Source organism: Patella vulgata, chromosome 5, assembly GCF_932274485.2.
Source record: "Patella vulgata chromosome 5, xgPatVulg1.2, whole genome shotgun sequence".
Lineage (NCBI taxonomy): Eukaryota > Metazoa > Mollusca > Gastropoda > Patellidae > Patella > Patella vulgata.
Window position 1 is genome coordinate 66,444,070 of NC_065883.2, and position 23,957 is coordinate 66,468,026.

Below are 23,957 nucleotides of genomic sequence, written 5' to 3' on the forward strand. Positions count from 1 at the left end.
CCTAGCTGGGGATCGGGTATGCACCAATATCAACAGTTGCCGTCCTTTGGATATAAGGATTAAATATGTCAAGTTCCAGGATGACCCATTATGAACTGCGACCTGAAAATGATCATTACAAACATTGGGCATTACTCATTACTGTGCCCCTGGGGGTCGAGACATGCACCAAGATCAATAATTGCCGTCCTTATGGTGTAAGTTCCAGGATGACCCATTATGAACTGCGACCTGAAAATGATGATTATAAAAATTTAGCATTACTGTGAACCTGGGATCGAGACATGCACCAAATCAATAGTTGCCGTCCTTATGGTGTAAGAAATAATTGTGCCAAGTTTTAAGATGAGCCATTCAGAATTCCAGCCTCTGAACGATAAATACAAAATGTAGGCGTGGCTCTGTCCCCGAGGGGGTGACATGGGCCAATATAAATAGGTACAACACCTATTGAAATGATTAATCATGCCGAATTTGAACAAAATATGTTTATAATTGTACCTTATAGAGTATTTACAGACAAAATATTTTTTTTAAAGTGTGTGTGGCACCTCCCCTGGGAGTCGGGCATGCACCAAAAGCAGATGTGGCTATCCTTACCGTATAAGGAAAACATATGCGAAGTTAACAGATGATCCATTCAGAACTCCAGCCAGCAGACAATACACACAAAAATTGGGCGTGGCACTGGGAGGTTGGACATTGGACAAAAAATAGGCGTGGCTCTTACTTATTTGTCAATGAAGCCATGAAAAAATATTCTTCTTTACTCGTTACTCTTTTAATACGTAGTTACGAACTTGACAAAAAGTTTGGCTAAAGCTCAGTGATTTTATTTCTGATTTAGTTGATTGTAACCAATGATCTATGTATTGTAACGGTTGTCGGTTCAGAGTCACCTCATGTAGTTTCGTTCTTTTTCTATCTTTTAAACTCACTCTTTTAAACTATCCGAAACCGAAATAGAGTGACATTTGCTTTTATTCAACCGTAAAACACCGTGGTTAGTTGCCGCCTTGGTAATTTTGGAAGTTACGTTGTTGATAACTCTCAGTACGTAGAACTATTTGAGACTGGAAAAATAACCGAAACAAAAAGTTCCTTTAATTTGTAGTCTATGATAGTGCACAGTATATTTATGCATCTGTGGGACTAAAAATAAAGCGTTAAATTATTAGATTTATAGAGGCCTTTATCCCCTTCCTCTCTGTATTACATGTCATTATAATTTCTTTGTACTTTTTTTTCATAACAAAGATAATACTGCACAATATATTATTTACCCGTTTGACTAAAATTAAAGTTATAAGATTTATAGAGCCCCGGCATATCGTAAAAAAAACAACAAAGCTTTTGCGCATGCGTACAAATGTTGAAAATTCAATCGTCTCATAGAGTGTATTCCATTACTTCGCGGCAAGAAAATAAACGATGTTTCGAGACTGTGGAGAAATTTTCGTTCCGGGGGCGTAGGTCTAAATATTATGTGACCAAGATCCATAACTTATTTTGTCATTAAGATTTAGTTGCCTTGATAAGGGGCCCCCGATCAAATTTTGAACATATTTTTAAAAAATGGCAAAATGGTTATATCCTCAAAAATCAAACGTGGTTAGACTCCGTTTGTTGATGTGTGAAGTTTTTATGGTAAGTCTTATCATATAATGCTAAAATAAGCCCCAAATATTGTTGAATATTGTCTGTTGAATATTTTTCTGACCATGGGTCGTCCTAGTATTGGTGTAATTAAACTTATACACCAAGTTTCATCTCTCTCACTCAATTAGAACTAAAGTTATCGTGTCTCAAAGCATCAACCAATCAAATTGCTTTTCTATGCTTACCCTAAGCAGAAAATGTTCATTTTTAGACTCCATCAAGACATTACCCTAATAAACACCTACACAGACAGACAGACATACCTTTTAATAGCCCCGTGCTTTCTTCGAAAGGCGGGAGACGATAATCTAAACTAAAATCAAATATTATTAACACTATATTGGACGTTAAATTTGAAATAAACAACCCAAAAATTGTGATATATAGTGGTCGTCCAAGCAAGACGTGTGACTTTTCTCTCGCCTGAGAAACGAAAAAAATAGTTATTGTGTATAAAGGAAAGGTCATTGTACACGTGAGAGTATAAGTAAAGGAAGTAGAAGTTCTAGTTAACGTTCATACTCCTCGCAGTGTTTCGTTTGATTAGACCTAATCCCACTCAAGCACTGCCGTAACGAAAGCAAATTTATTTTTCAAATTATGACTGGTCATCAATAGTCCGATTAACAACCCATATTTAATTGGTGTGTTCCCACTTAGCCGGCAGACTGTTAATCCTTTGATTGATCTTAAAACTATAGTCTGTTTAAAAGTAGTCACTCAAGAACTGTTCACTAGTGTTCAGCGTTAATGAGCTCTTAATCTCTCCTAATATTTACAAGTTCATTAACTTAATAAAACAAGAACAATCTTATGTCGAAATCACCATTTCACAGATATTATTGGTGGTACCAAAAGGCCTCGAGTTAAGAAATATCGACAACTTGATACAAGAATTGAACATTTGAAAACACAGTTATTAAATGGCTCTTTAAGTGTAAATCGGTATGGAACAAATATTTCCTATTTAGTGGGGCTGTAAAATGATTGTTATGTTGTAAGACATTTATTTATAAATTATATAATGCTATTTAATAAAAGTTAAATGTGTAAATTGTAATGCATTTTTATATGTGTAAATCATTTAATGTTATTTAATAAACACCCGATTTAATTGCGTAACAATGTCATTCGGGTTTAAACAGAGCTCCACATTGTTTACATAACGTTACGTCATAACTCACGAATTTTTTACGCACAATTAACCAGTGCATTGCAGAAAAACTAATTGCGTGACAAACGAGGCTATTAACGGTTACAATGTAAACAATACTGTTTGGAGACGAACAATACTTTCACCGTTTTTAATACCTTAAATCACTGTCCAACGTTTTATCGAAGACCCCAGATTAGACGAAGGGCTGTCATGTTGCTGTACTTAAGAGAGATCTGATTGAACGGGAAAAATAGACAAACTCCTTCAAAAGCTCAAGTATCATAAGTCAATCCAGCGAGGCCATTGCTTCAGGAATATAGTTAACTTTACGCTTTCTTGTTCTCGTTAGACGGGGTTTTATAGTCCTATCTGATCACTTTAATCATCATACAGGTCCGTAGCCAGCTTGCTAGCTTCGGAGGGGCAGTGAAGTTTTTAGGGGGGCACACCCGGCACAGTCTACAGTAGGTATTTTAGAGCTATGGTCGGCAATTTATTATTGGGGGGGGGGGGCAAAACATTATGTTTTGCCCCCCTCTGGCTACGGGCATGCATGCAATGCCACTATCATCTATCAATACTATCTTCTTATCTATCTATATTTATTTATCTATACTAATATTTGTGACTCTCGTTTGTCTGTCTGTCTGTCTGTCTGTCTGTTCGGGGTTGGCGGCTACACTAGGTCTGCCCCGAGTCTGAAATTTGGGTTATAGTGGTAGCTCGGACCGGGGAGTAACATAGGCCAGGTGGCGTTAGTCTACTACTTCCGGTTTCGGAGTTATGACCCCCGAGCGATGCCGGTCTGTTCGGGGTTGGCGGCTACACTAGGTCTGCCCCGAGTCTGAAATTTGGGGTATAGGGGTAGCTCGGACCGGGGAGTAACATAGGCCAGGTGACGTTAGTCTACCACTTCCGGTTTCGGAGTTATGACCCCCGAGCGAAGTCTGTTCGGGGTTGGCGGCTCCATCTGCCCCGAGTCTGAAATTTGGGGGATAGGGGTAGCTCGGACGGGGGAGTAACATAGGCCAGGTGGCGTTAGTCTACCACTTCCGGTTTCGGAGTTATGACCCCCGAGCGAAGCCGGTCTGTTCGGGGTTTCGCGGCTACACTAGGTCTGCCCCGAGTCTGAAATTTGGGGTATAGGGGTAGCTCGGACCGGGGAGTAACATAGGCCAGGTGGCGTTAGTCTACCACTTCCGGTTTCGGAGTTATGACCCCCGAGCGAAGTCTGTCTGTTCGGGGTTGGCGGCTACACTAGGTCTGCCCCGAGTCTGAAATTTGGGGTATAGGGGTAGCTCGGATCGGGGAGTAACATAGGCCAGGTGGCGTTAGTCTACCACTTCCGGTTTCGGATTTATGACCCTCGAGCGAAGCCTGTCTGTTCGGGGTTGGCAGCTACACTAGGTCTGCCCCGAGTCTGAAATTTGGGGAGTAACATAATTAGATACCAAAATCTAAGTCAAATGTCTTGTGATTCTCCCAAAACGTCGAACGCCAAAAAATAGGTTATATAATCCGATTTGATGATTGGGATTCATTTATTTCCCGTGTATTTATATTATGTTGTAAAAATGACAACTACATGACAATTAACAACGAAACAAAGAAATGCTAAATATGAATGAATAAGCAGATTCGTTTGAATTGTTGCATACAAGTAAACATGCCCGACTAAACTGTATAGTCAAATGTAAAAGAGAAAAAGAAACATTGCCGCTCAGTGGCGACAGCCAAAGTGTCTTTTAATAAATCTACGCTAAGAAATAATAGAATGGCGATGATGCTGCAGACAATACACCAATCGGGCGACGAAAATATCAATTTACCTATTACCAACGTACCATACATATAATCTGGCAACAGTAGCTGTGGAGATCAACTGGCTTCACACTATATCTGGTTCATGGCAAGCTCAAATTGCAATGCATAATCTTCATCCTCATCTCCAGAGTGAATCTAGTGACAAAAATCACGACATTCCAGTTCCTTCAGTTCAGCATCAACATCCACTCGCACTGGTTACCCCAAATTACTAACTTTTGCTTCATTGATTAATTTAGAGAGGTTTATACGTTCTCAAAATGACAAGGAAATGATTTTATTTCAACTGATGGGGTTCTTAATTGAACAACAGAAATTGTTGGGTCACCGTCAAATGAGATGTTCTGTAATATGCCTCTGTAACAGTAGCGGACTGGCCAGGTTGTCAGCTTGCACAATGGCAAGTGGGCCCCTGAGGAAGTGGACCCCCTTAGACATTAGACAATATATTTAAAATATAAATTATCAAGAAATATATAGAAAACAAAATCGGGATAATTCTAATTACATCTTTTTGTTTCCTCTTACATATTATTCATTTTAAAAATTAAATGATAGAATTGTATTGGTGGGTGGACCCCCTTTGTCTCCTGGCTACCAATATTTTCAGACCCAGTCCGCCACTGCTCTGTAATATAAAAATAACGCTTTACATCATCTCGGTTCTAGGGCTATTTTGGAATTCTTACCGTCTATTTTTCGTCATGATTCTTCTTTGTTCGCCAAAATTTAACACTATTTTCAAGTAAAATTTTGAGATTCAAAAACACAAATTCATTTGAATTGGAATGCCATGTTGAGACCCGCGCTTGCGCAGTTATGGTTAGCCAATATTCAAAATCTAGGAACGGAAATGTTACTTTAAACATAAATTCTTGCTGTACTTTTGTATCATATCCAAAATGCAAGACTTGTAACCGGGTTTCTACTGCCATTCCAACACTGAAAAAAAACTTGTGTTGAAACAACACAAACTTGTGTGGTTTTCAACACAAGTTAGGTGTCTCTATTTAACAACACAAACTTGTGTTAAAACAACACAAAACTTGTGTTAAATGTTGACACAACACAAAACTTGTGTTAAAATTTATCAAAGAACACAAACTTGTGTTGAAACTTGTGTGAAATTCTACACATTACTTGTGTTGAAATTTCTGAAACTTGTGTGGTTTCATACAAACTTGTGTATAATCATTAACAAAAACTTGTGTTGTATTTTCCCCCAATTTATATCCAGTATAGAAACCTTTCCCATGCAGCACCTCTTCTTTTGCTTTGTTTAACCTGTTAGGTTTAATAAATGACGGAACAATAATTTGTTTAAAAATGATAGGAAAAAGTAAATTAATACTGTCAAATTAAAACTATATAGACATTTGAAATGTTAACAGAAAATTAATTCCAATACTAATGAAATTGTGTTATATAATGACATGTAATTATGCATCAAATTGAAATACTTTCAAAAACTGAAAAGTGCATCAAAGTCATTTTACAAGTGATTTGTGAGGCATCTAGAAATAAGTAGCATTAAACACAGAACTGACAAAAGAAATATGCACCATTGCAGGAGTTATAAAATTATGTAGAACCCTTTCCTCATTAAAATAACAAACAAAATGAATCTTTTGTACATAAAAGGAGCGCCCATTGAATAATGAAAGCACCAAGATTAGAAGTTATTGTAAAATAAATGAAATAAAAATATCAGAGAAAATGGCAAATATTAAATAATATGTACAAAATATTTATATAAAAGTCATAAGCAAGGGGGAGCTACACTGGTTCAGTGAGTATAAGGCGTTGGCCCAGAAATTTCATCTGGATTTACCGGCACAGTTCCCCCATGTCAGTGGTGTAGGACATGGCAATACATGATATAGTTGTTCGCATAGGACAATAAACCTAGGTCTCATAAACACCTTGGTGTGTATTTTAAAGCAAGATAGAAATGGGGTTTAGTCTCCACTCGACACAAACTGAGTCTTGATCAATTAGGGACTAACACTATAAACCTCAGAATGCCTCGTTCGGCATTTCTGTCCAAACGAGGCAAAAACGTTTCAAAATTTTTGCCCCGATTTTGCCACGTTGTAACGAAGTAAAAAAAATACCTCGTTTGTCTGGAGTTCCAAAATGTGGTCTTTTAAATTGCCCTGTTTTTGGAACGAGGTATTTTGTTCAGAACGATGCTGGGTAAAATTGCCTCGTTTACTAAACGAGGTATTTTATCCAAGATAATTATTATCTGTATTTGCTGTCAACAAATAGAGTTAATTCCCATGACGTCACACACATTGGCCGCCGCCATCTCGGTGGAGAACCAGACTACACGTGATCCGATAGTTACAATGTGATTGCAGTTGGAATTATGATTGTTGCGCTTTTGTCATGTGATTTTTATGTTGAATAAAGATTTTGTCTATGTATTTTAAATTTTATATATGAATTTCTATTAAAATCCGAATTCGACCGTGACATAACGCGTTTATAGCGACAAAACGATGTTTGTTTATAGGCTATAACCGGTATAAAATAATTTGTTTATTTAAAATCCGAATTCGATCGTGGCATATAACGCGTTTATAGCGACAGAGCGGTGTTGTGTTTGTTAATATGAAATAATATAAAATTCTGTTTCTACGGCGTTAAGTATTTTTTAAAAAAATTACCATTATATTTATTTATATAGGCGAACTAGCTGCATCGTGTTTGTGTACCTACATGGATAATGTCTAACGTGGAAAATTATAAGTTAATAGGTTAGTTGCTGACGCGACATTTCGAGACCTATGTAAATTCAGTTTTTATTTTTATTTAATTTGTTTTCAAAACAAACCCATTAATTAAACACACACACTTATTATAGAAAATCGTGTGAGAAGCTCGATACCGTACGTAGGGTGATGATGAATCGAACGTTTGAAAAACTGTTCTGACTCACTGGATATATTTTCTTTCTTTTTTTGTAAATTTTAATTTGAGGTATAATAATTATTCACTGATTCGATATAATCATTTTATTATTTCTGTTATTCATCTTTAATCAAGAGGAAATATCGTAAAAATGCAGACTTTCCGCTGCGTCGCCAACTATTTTATCATTGGTTAGAGCCGTCTAAACGCCGGAAAATTTCCAGTAACTATTAGCTAACAGCGTGCAAGCAAAAAGGCGAACAATCTTATTTGCATATTGCATACTTTGTAGTATTATTAGCTAAATAAATATAATGGTAATTTTTTAAAAAAAATACTTAACGCCGTAGAAACAGAATTTTATATTATTTCATATTAACAAACACAACACCGCTCTGTCGCTATAAACGCGTTATATGCCACGATCGATTTCGGATTTTAAATAAACAAATTATTTTATACCGGTTATAGCCTATAAACAAACATCGTTTTGTCGCTATAAACGCGTTATGTCACGGTCGAATTCGGATTTTAATAGAAATTAAATATAAAATTTAAAATACATAGACAAAATCTTTATTCAACATAAAAATCACATGACAAAAGCGCAACAATCATAATTCCAACTGCAATCACATTGTAACTATCGGATCACGTGTAGTCTGGTTCTCCACCGAGATGGCGGCGGCCAATGTGTGTGACGTCATGGGAATTAACTCTATTTGTTGACAGCAAATACAGATAATAATTATCTTGGATAAAATACCTCGTTTAGTAAACGAGCTCTAAGATCAAGGATGTAAGAAGATAACATAATGACGTTATACCTGCACCCTAAATTGAATTTGAAGCACCAGGGATAAATAAATAAAAATACATGTAGCTATAATGCATGATTTTATTGTAACTAGTGAACGGATAAATATTGTACAATTTAATTAAACAGTACGTTAGTCGTCAGAAAATTTATGAAAAGGTGGTACTTTTCTGATATCTAGTTAAATTAACACTTACCCAGATCTGGAATTTTGTATTAAGACCCATATTTTTAATTTAAATACCCTATTCCCGTCAAATAATACGAGTTTCGTACCACACTGGACTTTCATCGCTTTTCAAGGCATGTAAATATGACTGTCCTGGAAAATTATTTATATACTTGAAAGGGGCAATAAACATGCTTTTCAGTGATAGGTAACATGATATATTATGTAATTTCGTATTCAATCTATATCAAATCGAGCAATGTAACAGCGCTTCACGTTTGAGGCGATCGATCGCTGTCGCTCAAATGTCATTTTAGACGGGTTTTTCATCGCTCTTCCGTAGATAAAATCGCTCTCGTCATTTCTTACAAAATTGTCCCCCCCCCCCCCCCCTCAAAAAAAAAAGAAGAAAACCCCGAACCCCCAGACTGCAAATAAAGCCCAAGTAAACGAATCCACGAATATCGTCCAATGAAAATTTTATTTTTGGCACCAAAAATAAGTAGCCTATCGCTGGATTCGTTACTCGGTCCTGGAATCACGATGCCTAAATTAAATATGTGCTTGAAATATTTTTGTTAACGTGAAATTATTCTATTAGTTCCTTTTTTTTTTTTTTTTTTTTGTATAGGCCTTATGGCAAATTATATAGCAACTGCACACTATATATTCCTACGGTACTACATATTGGTCATTGAGGTTATCGATCTAAAATTAATTCCAGTCAATAATACTACAAAGTATGCAATATGCAAATAAGATTGTTCGCCTTTTTGCTTGCACGCTGTTAGCTAATAGTTACTGGAAATTTTCCGGCGTTTAGACGGCTCTAACCAATGATAAAATAGTTGGCGACGCAGCGGAAAGTCTGCATTTTTACGATATTTCCTCTTGATTAAAGATGAATAACAGAAATAATAAAATGATTATATCGAATCAGTGAATAATTATTATACCTCAAATTAAAATTTACAAAAAAAGAAAGAAAATATATCCAGTGAGTCAGAACAGTTTTTCAAACGTTCGATTCATCATCACCCTACGTACGGTATCGAGCTTCTCACACGATTTTCTATAATAAGTGTGTGTGTGTGTGTGTCTAATTAATGGGTTTGTTTTGAAAACAAATTAAATAAAAATAAAAACTGAATTTACATAGGTCTCGAAATGTCGCGTCAGCAACTAACCTATTAACTTATAATTTTCCACGTTAGACATTATCCATGTAGGTACACAAACACGATGCAGCTAGTTCGCCTATATAAATAAATATAATGGTAATTTTTTTAAAAAATACTTAACGCCGTAGAAACAGAATTTTATATTATTTCATATTAACAAACACAACACCGCTCTGTCGCTATAAACGCGTTATATGCCACGATCGAATTCGGATTTTAAATAAACAAATTATTTTATACCGGGTATAGCCTATAAACAAACATCGTTTTGTCGCTATAAACGCGTTATGTCACGGTCGAATTCGGATTTTAATAGAAATTAAATATAAAATTTAAAATACATAGACAAAATCTTTATTCAACATAAAAATCACATGACAAAAGCGCAACAATCATAATTCCAACTGCAATCACATTGTAACTATCGGATCACGTGTAGTCTGGTTCTCCACCGAGATGGCGGCGGCCAATGTGTGTGACGTCATGGGAATTAACTCTATTTGTTGACAGCAAATACAGATAATAATTATCTTGGATAAAATACCTCGTTTAGTAAACGAGGCAATTTTACCCAGCATCGTTCTGAACAAAATACCTCGTTCCAAAAACAGGGCAATTTAAAAAACCACATTTTGGAACTCCAGACAAACGAGGTATTTTTTTTTTACCTCGTTACAACGTGGCAAAATCGGGGCAAAAATTTTGAAACGTTTTTGCCTCGTTTGGACAGAAATGCCGAACGAGGCATTCTGAGGTTTATAGTGTTAGTCCCTAATTGATCAAGACTCAGTTTGTGTCGAGTGGAGACTAAACCCCATTTCTATCTTGCTTTAAAATACACACCAAGGTGTTTATGAGACCTAGGTTTATTGTCCTATGCAAACAACTATATCATCTATTGCCATGTCCTACACCACTGACATGGTGTATGTCCAAAAGATTCATTTTGTTTGTTTTTTTAATGAGGAAAGGGTTCTACATAATTTTATAACTCCTGCAATGGTGCATATTTCTTTTGTCAGTTCTGTGTATAATGCTACTTATTTCTAGATGCCTCACAAATCACTTGTAAAATGACTTTGATGCACTTTTCAGTTTTTGAAAGTATTTCAATTTGATGCATAATTACATGTCATTATATAACACAATTTCATTAGTATTGGAATTATTTTTCTGTTAACATTTCAAATGTCTATATAGTTTTAATTTGACAGTATTAATTTACTTTTTCCTATCATTTTTAAACAAATTATTGTTCCGTCATTTATTAAACCTTACAGGTTAAACAAAGCAAAAGAAGAGGTGCTGCATGGGAAAGGTTTCTATACTGGATATAAATTGGGGGAAAATACAACACAAGTTTTTGTTAATGATTATACACAAGTTTGTGTTCTTTGATAAATTTTAACACAAGTTTTGTGTTGTGTCAACATTTAACACAAGTTTTGTGTTGTTTTAACACAAGTTTGTGTTGTTAAATAGAGACACCTAACTTGTGTTGAAAACCACACAAGTTTGTGTTGTTTCAACACAAGTTTTTTTTCAGTGTTGGAATGGCAATAGAAACCCGGTTACAAGTCTTGCATTTATGTTTAAAGTAACATTTCCGTTCCTAGATTTTGAATATTGGCTAACCATAACTGCGCAAGCGCGGGTCTCAACATGGCATTCCAATTCAAATGAATTTGTGTTTTTGAATCTCAAAATTTTACTTGAAAATAAGTGTTAAATTTTGGCGAACAAAGAAGAATCATGACGAAAAATAGACGGTAAGAATTCCAAAATAGCCCTAGAACCGAGATGATGTAAAGCGTTATTTTTATATTACAGAGCAGTGGCGGACTGGGTCTGAAAATATTGGTAGCCAGGAGACAAAGGGGGTCCACCCACCAATACAATTCTATCATTTAATTTTTAAAATGAATAATATGTAAGTGGAAACAAAAAGATGTAATTAGAATTATCCCGATTTTGTTTTCTATATATTTCTTGATAATTTATATTTTAAATATATTGTCTAATGTCTAAGGGGGTCCACTTCCTCAGGGGCCCACTTGCCATTGTGCAAGCTGACAACCTGGCCAGTCCGCTACTGTTACAGAGGCATATTACAGAACATCTCATTTGACGGTGACCCAACAATTTCTGTTGTTCAATTAAAAACCCCATCAGTTGAAATAAAATCATTTCCTTGTCATTTTGAGAACGTATAAACCTCTCTAAATTAATCAATGAAGCAAAAGTTAGTAATTTGGGGTAACCAGTGCGAGTGGATGTTGATGCTGAACTGAAGGAACTGGAATGTCGTGATTTTTGTCACTAGATTCACTCTGGAGATGAGGATGAAGATTATGCATTGCAATTTGAGCTTGCCATGAACCAGATATAGTGTGAAGCCAGTTGATCTCCACAGCTACTGTTGCCAGATTATATGTATGGTACGTTGGTAATAAGTAAATTGATATTTTCGTCGCCCGATTGGTGTATTGTCTGCAGCATCATCGCCATTCTATTATTTCTTAGCGTAGATTTATTAAAAGACACTTTGGCTGTCGCCACTGAGCGGCAATGTTTCTTTTTCTCTTTTACATTTGACTATACAGTTTAGTCGGACATGTTTACTTGTATGCAACAATTCAAACGAATCTGCTTATTCATTCATATTTAGCATTTCTTTGTTTCGTTGTTAATTGTCCTGTAGTTGTCATTTTTACAGCATAATAAAAATACACGGGAAATAAATGAATCCCAATCATCAAATCGGATTATATAACCTATTTTTTGGCGTTCGCCGTTTTGGGAGAATCACAAGACATTTGACTTAGATTTTGGTATCTAATTATTATTCTAGAGCATATCTCAGAAACTTTTCAAGATACCTTTATAACACCTTTAGGTTCATTAACCTATTATTTTATTATTCATCATTAATATTTAAAATTCTGCTATGCAATAATAAAATTAAAATGTTGAGGAAAGAAACACAGTATTATGCGGCTAGCGCTTTCAGTTCCATCGGAACATCTTCAGAATACCTATTCTCCATCAATTATTATATAACAATAAGAATAATGTCATGGCTACAATACTAGAAAGTCATAAAGGGAAATAACTCTTCAAGCTTTAGGATGAATTGTGCAAAATGTCCCATGGTGAAAACAGTTTGAGGATTATAAAGGCGAGGAGTCAAAATAGTAATTAGGTTACATAGGCATATAATACTGTGATTTGCTAAATGTATTTATAGAGAATAACTGAAATAAACAAATTTTCACATATTGAGAACAGTCAGAAGATTGTAAATTATGAAAGCTGAATATTCAATGTCATAATATTAACGATTAATTCGGTAATGGATAATGCCAGAAGGTATATATGGTTTTGCGTGGGGAATACTTTGGAGGAGCTGTGTTTACAATTTATTGTAGCACAAATTAGAAATTTCCTTGATTCTGATTGGTCGAATGGACAATAAACCCCCTCTAAATTATCAAGGCGAATTCCTGCGTATAAATATTACAGTGTACTTTTTTTCAATCTTGTGCTCAATGATCTTCCTCAACTCAAATCTTTATTGGCAAATATCTTCAAGAAATGCTGTCGCGTCTCGTGTTCTAATGATTCAAGCATGGTTAAATGGACAATAAACCCCCTCTAAATACGCAACAGGAAGTGTTTATCTCCTAAATGATGCGGTCATATGCCCTGGGTCTTGATTTAGTTTTGGTAAATGTCTTCTAATGTTGATCGTCTCATGTATTGTGGTGGTTCACAGCAAACGTTTTTACTTTAGTCCAATCGACTCGATGCCATGGTTTCTCATTCAAAATGTCGACAACCGCAGATTGGTTGGTGGGGGATTTTTGACATATGTTTTTTCAGTCGGAGATCTAGTGGTCTTTTGGATTCCCCAGTTTATTATCTTGACAACTATACAGTTCATTTTGTAGGCACAGTCTTTCGATAAGAAGAGTTTAGTGGGTTTAACCTTCCATTCGCTTTTTACTACATCTTTGGGTGTTTCGCCTTTCAGGAAGGTGGTTTCTATATCTGCTTCAATTTTGAATAACCTTCTGATTTGGTAGGAGATGTTGCCGTGGAATAGTATAAAGATCCTTATTGGAGCTTTACCGTTGTTTAGAGTTTATCAGGATTGGTAGGTTGGATAGGGTGGCATTGATGAACTTGTTGACCATTTATTCTGGGTATCCGTTCTCTTGGGTAAAGACTTCTTTTAAGTGTTGAATTTCCAGGGGGAGGGATTCAGAGTCATAAATATTCTTGGCTCTTTTTTCTTGGAGAGAGAGAGAAATGGGGTTTAAAGTCCACAAACTAGGTCATTTCGGGACTAACACATGGTTCAATTTTATTTCAATAATTCGCGTGTACGGGTCTTTAGATGGATAGGCGACCCTACTCATCTGGGCCCCTGTATTTTAATCAACGGGTACCTGTATAAGACAATGTTAATACCAGTGATTTTCGTCTTGTGAAAGAACCCTTGGCAGGTGGAATTTGAGAGAGTTGGTGCGAATTCCACCGTTCTTGCAAAATTTCCTTCATGGCACACTTCATTTCATTGTATTTTACATGACATTGATTGTTGGCCCATGCATGATGACATTAAAGATACTTTCCTACATAAGTAGTTATCGGGTGATTATTTCCAATAAAAGTAGGGCAGTTCTGGTATAATATATGGAAAGTAGAGACACCAAGTCTTACTAGAAAATACTGGATGCCATGAAAAACACACAGGACAAACATGAGAGGGTGTCACTGATTGGCAGCCCGACTATTAAGGGATGTCTGTTCGATTGACGTCAAAGATTGCACGCGTAGATTGTATGGCATCTTTGCGTTAGGGAGCGCTAGGTGTATAATATGTTGATAAACTTGATGGTGACCGGACATGGAAAAAGTGAGAAACTTAAACTCACAACAGCTTCTGGGATCAAAACCACAGGAAAGGAAACGGGCTGGGAATAATCCGAGAATTTACTTAGGCTTCGATATTAAATACAACATCGTCTTTTATATGCCCTGAATTCTCCCCCGGCTTCGCTTCCGTTGCTAGTTACCGCGACAGTCAAGTCCCGTGCCAAAAACATGGCTTCATTTATTAGATTTTTTTATACCTTGGGATATTTCCTCGTGAATACAATATGAACCAAAAAGACTGTAAGCCGGGCAACTGACCGAGACGATGGGTTTACGATGGATGGCCAACCGAGGGCGTGAAAGCTGAGCTTCGCAATTTAGCTTGCTGTATCTCTCTTTCTTGCGTGATCCACGCTAAATATAACTCTTATATAAAACAATTTGGAGAAAACTGACACAAATTTGTTTTGAATCTAAATTGTAGCAATTTTTTTATATCCAAGTTGGGTTTTTGAGTACACCCACACAAAAAAGAAAAATTCTTTCTTGTCCTGATGACTGTAGTTTGGCGACTTAATTTTCCACTGGGCTGGCAAGGTCTTCTACACATTTAGCACTTCAATCAGAAACTTTTCTGCTGCTTTCTTCCAAGACATGGTGATCCTCATACCTCGGCAGTCGGTGCGAAATGAAATTTTGTTCAAAATTTTGACAGGAGCCCACACATGCTTCAAAATATTGACGACCCGTCAATAAATATCAAAAGTGGTTTTTGATCCGTCAGAGTTTTGAGCCAATGCCCTTTTTTGACATCAAAACGCCGCATACACGGTTAAAATCTCATCGAAATTTTGATTCAAAATTTTTGTTGACGGTTTTTTTAAACGTGTATGGGCCCCTTTACATTCTGTTATGTGAACAAAAAAAATCTCGCATTCGACGAACTATCACATACTGGTGTGCACCGGTTTTCCTCTCCTAGAAAAAGATAGTTTCATGACGTGGTCATATTTCATCTTTAAGCTTTCTTATATTTATATATACTCAGGTTTTTCTAGGAATTATATTTCTCGGGGAATGCAGGGTGTGGTATCGCTTTTAATTCGATATATTACTATGTAGAAATTTTATTAAATGAAAATAGTCCGTGCAGTTTCTCTAGAAATATTCCTTCTCGGGGAATAACCGATGTGACGTCATATGTACCAAATAGTCATTTGATAGGAGATATTCTCTTTCCCGGAGAATAAGAAAGAGAGAGACTGAAATGGGGTTTAGCGTCCACTCGACACAAACAATGTCATTTCGGGACTAACACATGGTTCAATTTTTTATTTCAATAATTCGCTTGAGCGTAAGGTGTTTAGCAGTGGGAGGAAACCGGAGGACCCGGAGAAAACCCACGATGTTGGACAGGCGACCCTACTCCTTGTCACGTACAACCGGGGAATCGAAACCCCCGGAAAATAAGGGATGTGCAGTCATATGTAACATAAATCAGAAAGATTATTTCTCGGTGAAATACCACGAGAACAATAGCAGGGGCGTAACGGGATGACCCCGTTAGTATCTCGATAAACAAGCTTACAGAATCGATATGTTTAGCTAAATAAACATGCAGTCGAGCGTGACATGATGATATATAATATTTAACAAATAGCTTCTGTGTGACTCGGAAACCGGGAAGTTTTCTTATCGATTTGGGTTATTTTCTTTTTGACGTCCGTGTAAAATATCGTACAACACCTACCCATGACAAATTGTTGAACAATCAGTGAACACGTGGTGTACTTTTCCGACCCATGTTCAATACTAAATATTTATAATATCCCCGTGGCCAAGACAGCGAATGTTGAAGCAGGTTGAAACCTAGATGAGGCCTCAAGATCTTTGGGGACCTCCGACCAAGGTGTTAAATATTTTGGACTCTGCCATAATCCTTTCTTACACGCACTGAAGCCATGGCCTTCTTACGCGCACTGTAGTCTAAAACATCCGTTATCATCCTCCGCAATCATAACCGTCGTCATTAGCCCAATCGAAGCAGAACAGACGACCCTTCTCCTTGTTAATTAGTACAAGCGGGGAATCGAAACCACACTATTTGACCCAAAGACAGTCCTTATGATTTCAAGCGCACGCGTTAAACCACTAGACAAGAACAGTGTCTAGTCGTTCGAATGCACATGAAATGAAATAAAATGGGGTTTAACGTCCTACTGTTCTGCTCCTAAACTGGGCTAATGGAGACGGGCATACGCCATATTGTGTGCTTTGAGGGAAATTTTGCCCGGGCAGCGGCACTACGGCTTACTCTTATATCCAACTGCCAAGGGATCTTTTACCTTCACGCCAATGTGTACACAGGACTTCGGTTTTTCGTCCCATCCGAACGACTAGACAGTTGTCCTTGTCAGGCCCTCCGTCCTGCATCACTGACAAGGGGCAACCACGCTGGAAAATCTGGATGAACTTTCTCGGCCAATGCAGGGATCGAGCACCCGACCTCCAGGCTAGCGAGCCAGCGTCTTACCCACCTAGCCACGTGATCCACGAATGCACATAAAATGATCCTTGGCTGTTGGAATTGGAATCAAGAATAGGCCATAACCCCACAGTCTGGGCACAATTTTCTCTCATATACTTTGTGGCGTCTGCCCATCGTCGGTGCAGAAAAATAGGACGTCATTGCAAGGCGATACATTATGGTCACGTGTCACTGATGGATTAATATCAATTGTAACCACACTCCTAACAAATATCAGTTGTAACCACGCCCCTATAACACTACAGAGAGGCGGGCAGAGAGAGAGAGAGAGAGAGAGAGAGAGAGAGAGAATTCCTAAATTGTGTAGAAACAGAAACATAAATCTGTGAATAGGACTTAAAGGAGCTAAATCGCTAATATTTGGGACCTAGAAATTGACACAAATGGGTCGCAACGCATATAATAATGTAATATGAAAGTATATAAACTGATTTACATTCAATCGTTTCCGTTTTCAAATCAGTTATGTTCGGCGAAATACACCAGAAGTCTAGTTATTCCAGTCTACATCGATAGTATTTACTGCGCATGCTGTCCAGATAAGAATATGGTGTCACCGTTTGACATGCCATGTGGAATATGTCTAGCCTCGTTCTTCGAGCCCCTTGTTACAAATGACGCTGAAACGCATTATGGTACACTAGTCGTGTACCGGGGCAAAATGTTTATTTTTCTGAAATATTGGATATCAGAAGCCCATCTTTTCCCGGTAAGATCACAACATCAATGTTGATTTAAATTGAAATATGATTCGTGTTTTCAATGTCGAAGACTTTGGATGATATTGAGTTAGAGACTTAGCTCCTTTAACCAGCAGGTTGTAACCTATTTAATACGTGTAACCTGTTTACTACGATAACTTACAGTGACCGTACTTGGTAATGTATCTCTGATTGTTTAATGGCAATACTGTTCTGAAAATGAAATCAACGTCCTCCGAATGAGAGAGAGAAAAATGGGCGTAACGTTCACTCGACACAAACTAGGTTATTTCGGGAATTACATATGGTTCAATTTTATTGCACGTAGGGGTCTTTAGCAGTGGAGGAAACCGAGGGCCCCGAAGGAAACCCACGAGGTTGGACAGGCGACTATACTCCTTGTCACGTACAACCGGGGAATCAAAACCACGCCAGTTAACTTAATGGCAGACCTTATGATACAACGCACACGAGCTAACACTTGAATTGTCTTAGACTGGTTTTCCATTGAAAGAAAACTGGCCTCTCCGATTGTTATTATGTTACGGCTATTCTCAGTATGGTTGTCCCCGTTTTATGAATTGGTTTTCAAATAAGAAAGCGTTGACCTTGTTATTGTTAGGTGGGTATTCCCAGTTTGAAAACTCTCATGTAATGACAACGAAATCAACTAACCTTGCCAAATTTCAGTCATTGCTTTTTTTCTAAATACAGTCCATAAAAAAGCAATAGAAATTTCAGTTATGGGAAAATCCTATTATAAATGTTTCACTGATTTTTTTTTTATTTTAAACGTTTTCTACAATAATTGAAGAAAAGCAAACAGAACTAAGGAGAGGTTAAAAGCTGAAAGGATTCAAAACTAAAACACACAAATTTCTGAATGTAAAGATAGAAATCCATTGCTGTGGTATATAAACTACTCTGGGGCGAGAGAGAGTGGGTTCGAGTCGTAACGTCAACTCGACACAGACTAGGTCATTTCCGGACTATATATGATACAATTTTACTTCAGTAATTCGCTTGACCGCAGTGGGGTGAAACCGGAGAACCTGGAGAGAACAGAGGAGACTCATTGCCATGTTTAAGCTTTGAATTGAAACTACATCACTTGACCCAATGACAGACCCTGTGGTCTAACGCGCACGTATTTTGTTTATCGCTTATTCAAGAATACTGAATAGCACATCTTCAAGCCTGTCTTGTCGTTCGGATGGGATGAAAAACCGAGGTCCCGTGTACACATTGGCGTGCATGTAAAAGATCCCTTGATAGTTAAAATTCGATATAAGAATAGGCCGTAGTGCCGCTGTCCGGGCAAAATTTCCCTCATAGCACACTGTATGGCGTATGCCCGTCTTCATTAGCCAAGTTTGGAGCAGAACAGTAGGACGTTAAACCCCATTTCATTTCTTTTCATTTCAGCACATCTTCATTAGTTTCTTATTGGTCTTATCGTAAAATTCTAATACACATTAATCCCAGACTGATTAAAATACATATTATAGATAGTCATATTACTGATCAAACAATTGAGTGATTGACTCACCACGTGTAATGGATCGGAACGGATGGACGTGACAAATAAATAAAACCTACAAAACCTTCTGTGAAAAACATTATCGCCACAAGGAAAACAAGCTACTATATAAAAATCGCCATATTCAAAATGCAACCATATATAAAAATAACATTTTTATTGTAATTGACGGAAATGGCGATCGACGGGATGTTGCATCTAAGTAGTGAAATAAATATCTACCCCATACGTAAAGTTAGAGGATCTCGTGGCGACTGGATTTAAGAGTTGTAATGTTCTTCACTGTTCTGACTTTCATTTTGGGCTCTCATCAAACCAGCGGCCACCCCAGCTCCTGCCACGGCAGCCACTACACCGGTTCCAGCAGCCACTTCCCCGGCCACTACACCGGTTCCAACAGCCACTTCCCCTGCCACTACCCCGGTTCCAACAGCCACTTCCCCGGCCACTACACCGGTTCCAACAGCAACTTCCCCAGCCACTACACCGGTTCCAACAGCTACTTCCCCAGCCACTACACCTGTTCCAACGGCCACTTCCCCAGCCACTACACCTGTTCCAGCAGCCACTTCCCCAGTCGCCACTACACCGGCGCCAGCAGTCGCTTTTCCAGTCGCCAATACACCGGCGCCAGCAGCCGCTTTTCCAGTCGCTGCACCGGGTCCCACTGCTGCAGGTGCGGTGGTGCCGAAGACATAAGGCCAAGCGAAATAACCACCTGTTATCACAGCAGCACCAGCTAACCCAGCCACAGCATATTTTCCACATGTCCTGAAACGTTTAAAAAACAGCAATGATTGAAAAAGTTGCCATCGAATTGGCAAATGACCCCCACGCGACAAAAAAATATTACTATAGAAGACAGAAAGGAGAATTCGAAGGGGCCGTTTTTCGGGTAAACGAGATAAGGCAAAAATATTATTTACTTAAGTAAAATGTTATTTACTTTAGTAAATGGTCGTGCTTGTAAAGACCGGAGGCAATTCGACGTTGTAATTAACTTGCAGCTTTACGACCAGCTCATACAAAAAACCCATTTTACTCACTATGTTAAGGTCTCATTTTACTCGCTATGCTAAGACCTCATTTTACTCGCTGCGTTGACGTTTCACTTTACACGCTGCGTTAACGTCTCAATTTTAATGGTTGTGTGCAGGTAAATTGTGCTTCCTTATTCGAAAATAACGAAGAAAAAACTCGTTTCCTTATATACAGAATATCTAATTATGATCATATTGTTCATATTACCTCAGATTTGATTTACGTTCTTCCCAAACCAGGTTTCTGACGGCATCCTGATACATTTGGCTTGTGTAGTGTCCACCCTGATTTGCTGTTATTATCTGATTAATCTTCGTGTAAACACCAATTACATCTGGTCGACTTGCGCTTTCTGAGCCATAACATTCAATAAATGCGTACCTTCCTTCATTCAAAGCACCTATCAAATACCCAATATGTTGCGACTGGGCTTGTCCTGGACGACATAGGTTGTATACAAAGTCTGCAATATACTGGCTTTCACTTTGACTGGAATGGTTCAGGTTATTTTTGGAGGTGAAAATGACCAGCATGTATCTGAAAACATCGTCTCCAAATATTTGGCTTAGTTTCAGGAGAGTTTGTCTGTCTTCTTCAGTAAATCTGGAGGCGATGGTGATAACGTACACAAATACATGAGGACCGGGCAGAGATAGTTCTACACAGCTACCAAGTATCTTCTCCATCTCTTCTGGAGTCCGATAGGTATCAAACAATCCAGGCATGTCAGTGAATTCACAGACTTGCATATCATTTAATTGCACCACTACCTTTTGTGGATTCCTGGTCACGGATGAAATACTTGTACCCGTCCTGAAGAAGTTGTTGTTGGCAATGCGATTACATAACGAACTCTTCCCAACGCCCGTCTTACCGACTACCACAGCCCTGTATCGTTGAAGTTCTGAATAATGAGAGACATAGAGGGAAATGAGGTTGAACATCCACTCAACAGAAACTTTGATACTAATGTTGTTTCAATTTGATTTCACTAATCCAATGATTTAGAGAACGAAACATTATCCAGAGCTATTTTAATTTCTAATTACATGTATTTTTATTTCTAATTACATGTATATTGTATTTAAATAACAATTATTATTTATATATTTTATCAAGTATGCTCTTTGTTATCTCGTTTTAGTATGTCTTGCGCTATAATGTAAGGCGCACATACACATTTATGTGGCAGTTATGTAAGAAGAACCCCTTGTCACAGGGTAAATACTTACGAGGCATGTCGGTCTCTTTGTCTGTTTAGGAATAAACAAACCTTTCGATAGAATATGTCCCCACCTGTTACGAGAAAAATTACATCTTAAAATTATCTTTACATGAGTAAGCGTAGTAGTAGGCCTTACCCGACAAATGTCTTATTGTATGTCGTGATTTGTTAACAGTCTAATTCCGTGTAAAAAAAAAAATGTATATAACCTTGAAAATTGATACTATTTATTCAGGATAGCGGACCTGGCAATAGTCTCTATCATACAGAAAAATATTCTACAATTATTAATCTGGATACATTGTAAACATTTTAGAAAAATAGGTCATTGGCTAGATAATCCAGTCTTTTTCATTATCATAAACAAAGTCTAAGGGGGTTAACTAGGGGTAGAAAACAAGATGTTGACGTCCATGAAAATAATTCAAGAATTTATTTTCAAAAAATCCATTTAATTGCATGCCAGTTTAATATCCAACACTCTTATTTTTTATTGTAAAATTTCTCTCTTCATTGGTCATATCCATTTTTTTGTGAATTAATTCTAATTCGTCGTCACGATTCATGTTTGTTTATATTAATGCAGGAAGTAAGGTATCCGTGTTTTATTTACTTTGAAAATAATATGGTCATAAAAAAAAGTATACTGAAAATGGTAATGATAATTCAAAGTAAACATGTTTGATCATTGATCCTCTGATAAAATTGTCCCTATTGTAAACCGGAGGCCCCGGAGAAAGCCCACGAGGCTGGACAGGCGACCCTACTCCTTGTCACGTACAAGTGCAGAATCGAAACCACGCTACTTGGCTCAATCACAGACCTTATGATCAAACGCACACGCGTTAACTATTCTTTTCAGTGGTCCTTGATCTGACCTGTTATGACACCCAAAATTAACACAGGTATTAACTTTTGTGTTATAATTTTGTATAGCTTTTACCATATGACAAATCGAGTGTAAATATCAATAGTGGGGCCCCAAAGATGGCGGATGACCAGACGACCGTTATCTTATGACGTCATGTGGAATCTACGTATTAATAAATCTGATTTCAAACTAATTAATAATGACAACTTATTCTGGCTTATCGCCTCTTGAAACATAACATATTAAGATGCACTCTATATGTGGTCTTTGTTAGTTTGTCAACTTTTTAAAAAAACAATTTATTTTTGTTGTTGTCAGCTGGTTTTGTACTGGTACGCAGACAGCTTCACTCGTCGTTTAAATGGGGTTTAACCTCTTACTATTCTGCACCAACCGGGATAATGGGGAAACCAGACTGGAAGGTCCCGAGGAATATTATCGGGCAACACCGGAATCGAGCCCCGGATTCCATGGCTAGTGATTCAGCGCATTAATTACTGTGCCACCGTGGCGCCAACTATCTTTGATTTTGGTGGTTTAAGACTTGATGGAATTATTTACGGGGCCTTTTGAAATTCTGCATTTCTTTAGAAATCTTAGAGGTTGGACATTCAAAACGCAGCGCTTGACATTATCAAAATGTACATAAAACGTGTACACATGTAAAAACGAAAGTGGTCTTTCAAATCTTAAATTAAGATATAACTAGCTACTCACGCTAAATAGTACTACTTGTAGTTTCTTCCTTGTCACACAACTGCAATCTGTAGTTTGCTCCAAGTTGAACAACCGCAATCTACGTTTTTCTCCCAGTTATGCACAACCAGTGGTTATCTTTAAAGCTGGCAAACTGTCGACTGTATCGCTCGTTCCTAACAAGCTTATTTAATGACACATTCAGCCAATCAACATCGTGCATTTAGGGTGATATAGTCCTAAAAATAAATTAGCCAAGTCACGCAGTAAATTAGCAGAAATCGGGCTTTCACGGTAAATCTTGAATACGCATACTATTGCAACCCTTTTTGCAACGAGTGACAAGCAAAAACATCCTTGTTTAGATACCTGCGTAAAACTATATACTGAGTCGTTTCATTTCAAAAAAATAATTCCTTTTAAACATTTACTAGGTCGTTATGGGCCTATAACGTATACACTTTACGAGCTATTTTGTAAACTTTTATTTATAAACGAGCTTGGGAAGTTTTTCATGTGATTTTATAAACTAATTGAAATAATGGGGAAAACTCAAATTGAAATGAAATGAAATAGGGTAAACGTCCTACTGCTCTGCTCCGAACTCGGCCAATGAAGACGGCCATACGACATACAGTGTGCTATGAGGGAAATTTTGCTCGAATTCCAACTGCCATGGGATCTTTTACGTGAACACGGGACCCCGGTTTTTCGTCCCATCCGAACGTCTAG

The 23,957-nt window shown here is 37.5% G+C and overlaps 1 protein-coding gene across 1 annotated transcript; it reads right to left on the bottom strand.

Annotated features, from left to right (window-relative positions):
- Positions 1 to 19,532: 19,532 nt before the first annotated feature.
- Positions 19,533 to 23,446, bottom strand: LOC126820448 (GTPase IMAP family member 7). The gene is made up of 4 exons (XM_050548447.2): positions 23,247 to 23,446; positions 21,666 to 21,729; positions 20,641 to 21,337; positions 19,533 to 20,163 (listed from the first exon to the last, which is right to left on the bottom strand). Exons 2-4 carry the CDS (start codon positions 21,670 to 21,672, stop codon positions 19,653 to 19,655), a joined length of 1,215 nt encoding a protein of 404 aa, XP_050404404.2. The 5' UTR covers positions 21,673 to 21,729; positions 23,247 to 23,446; the 3' UTR covers positions 19,533 to 19,652.
- Positions 23,447 to 23,957: the final 511 nt, after the last annotated feature.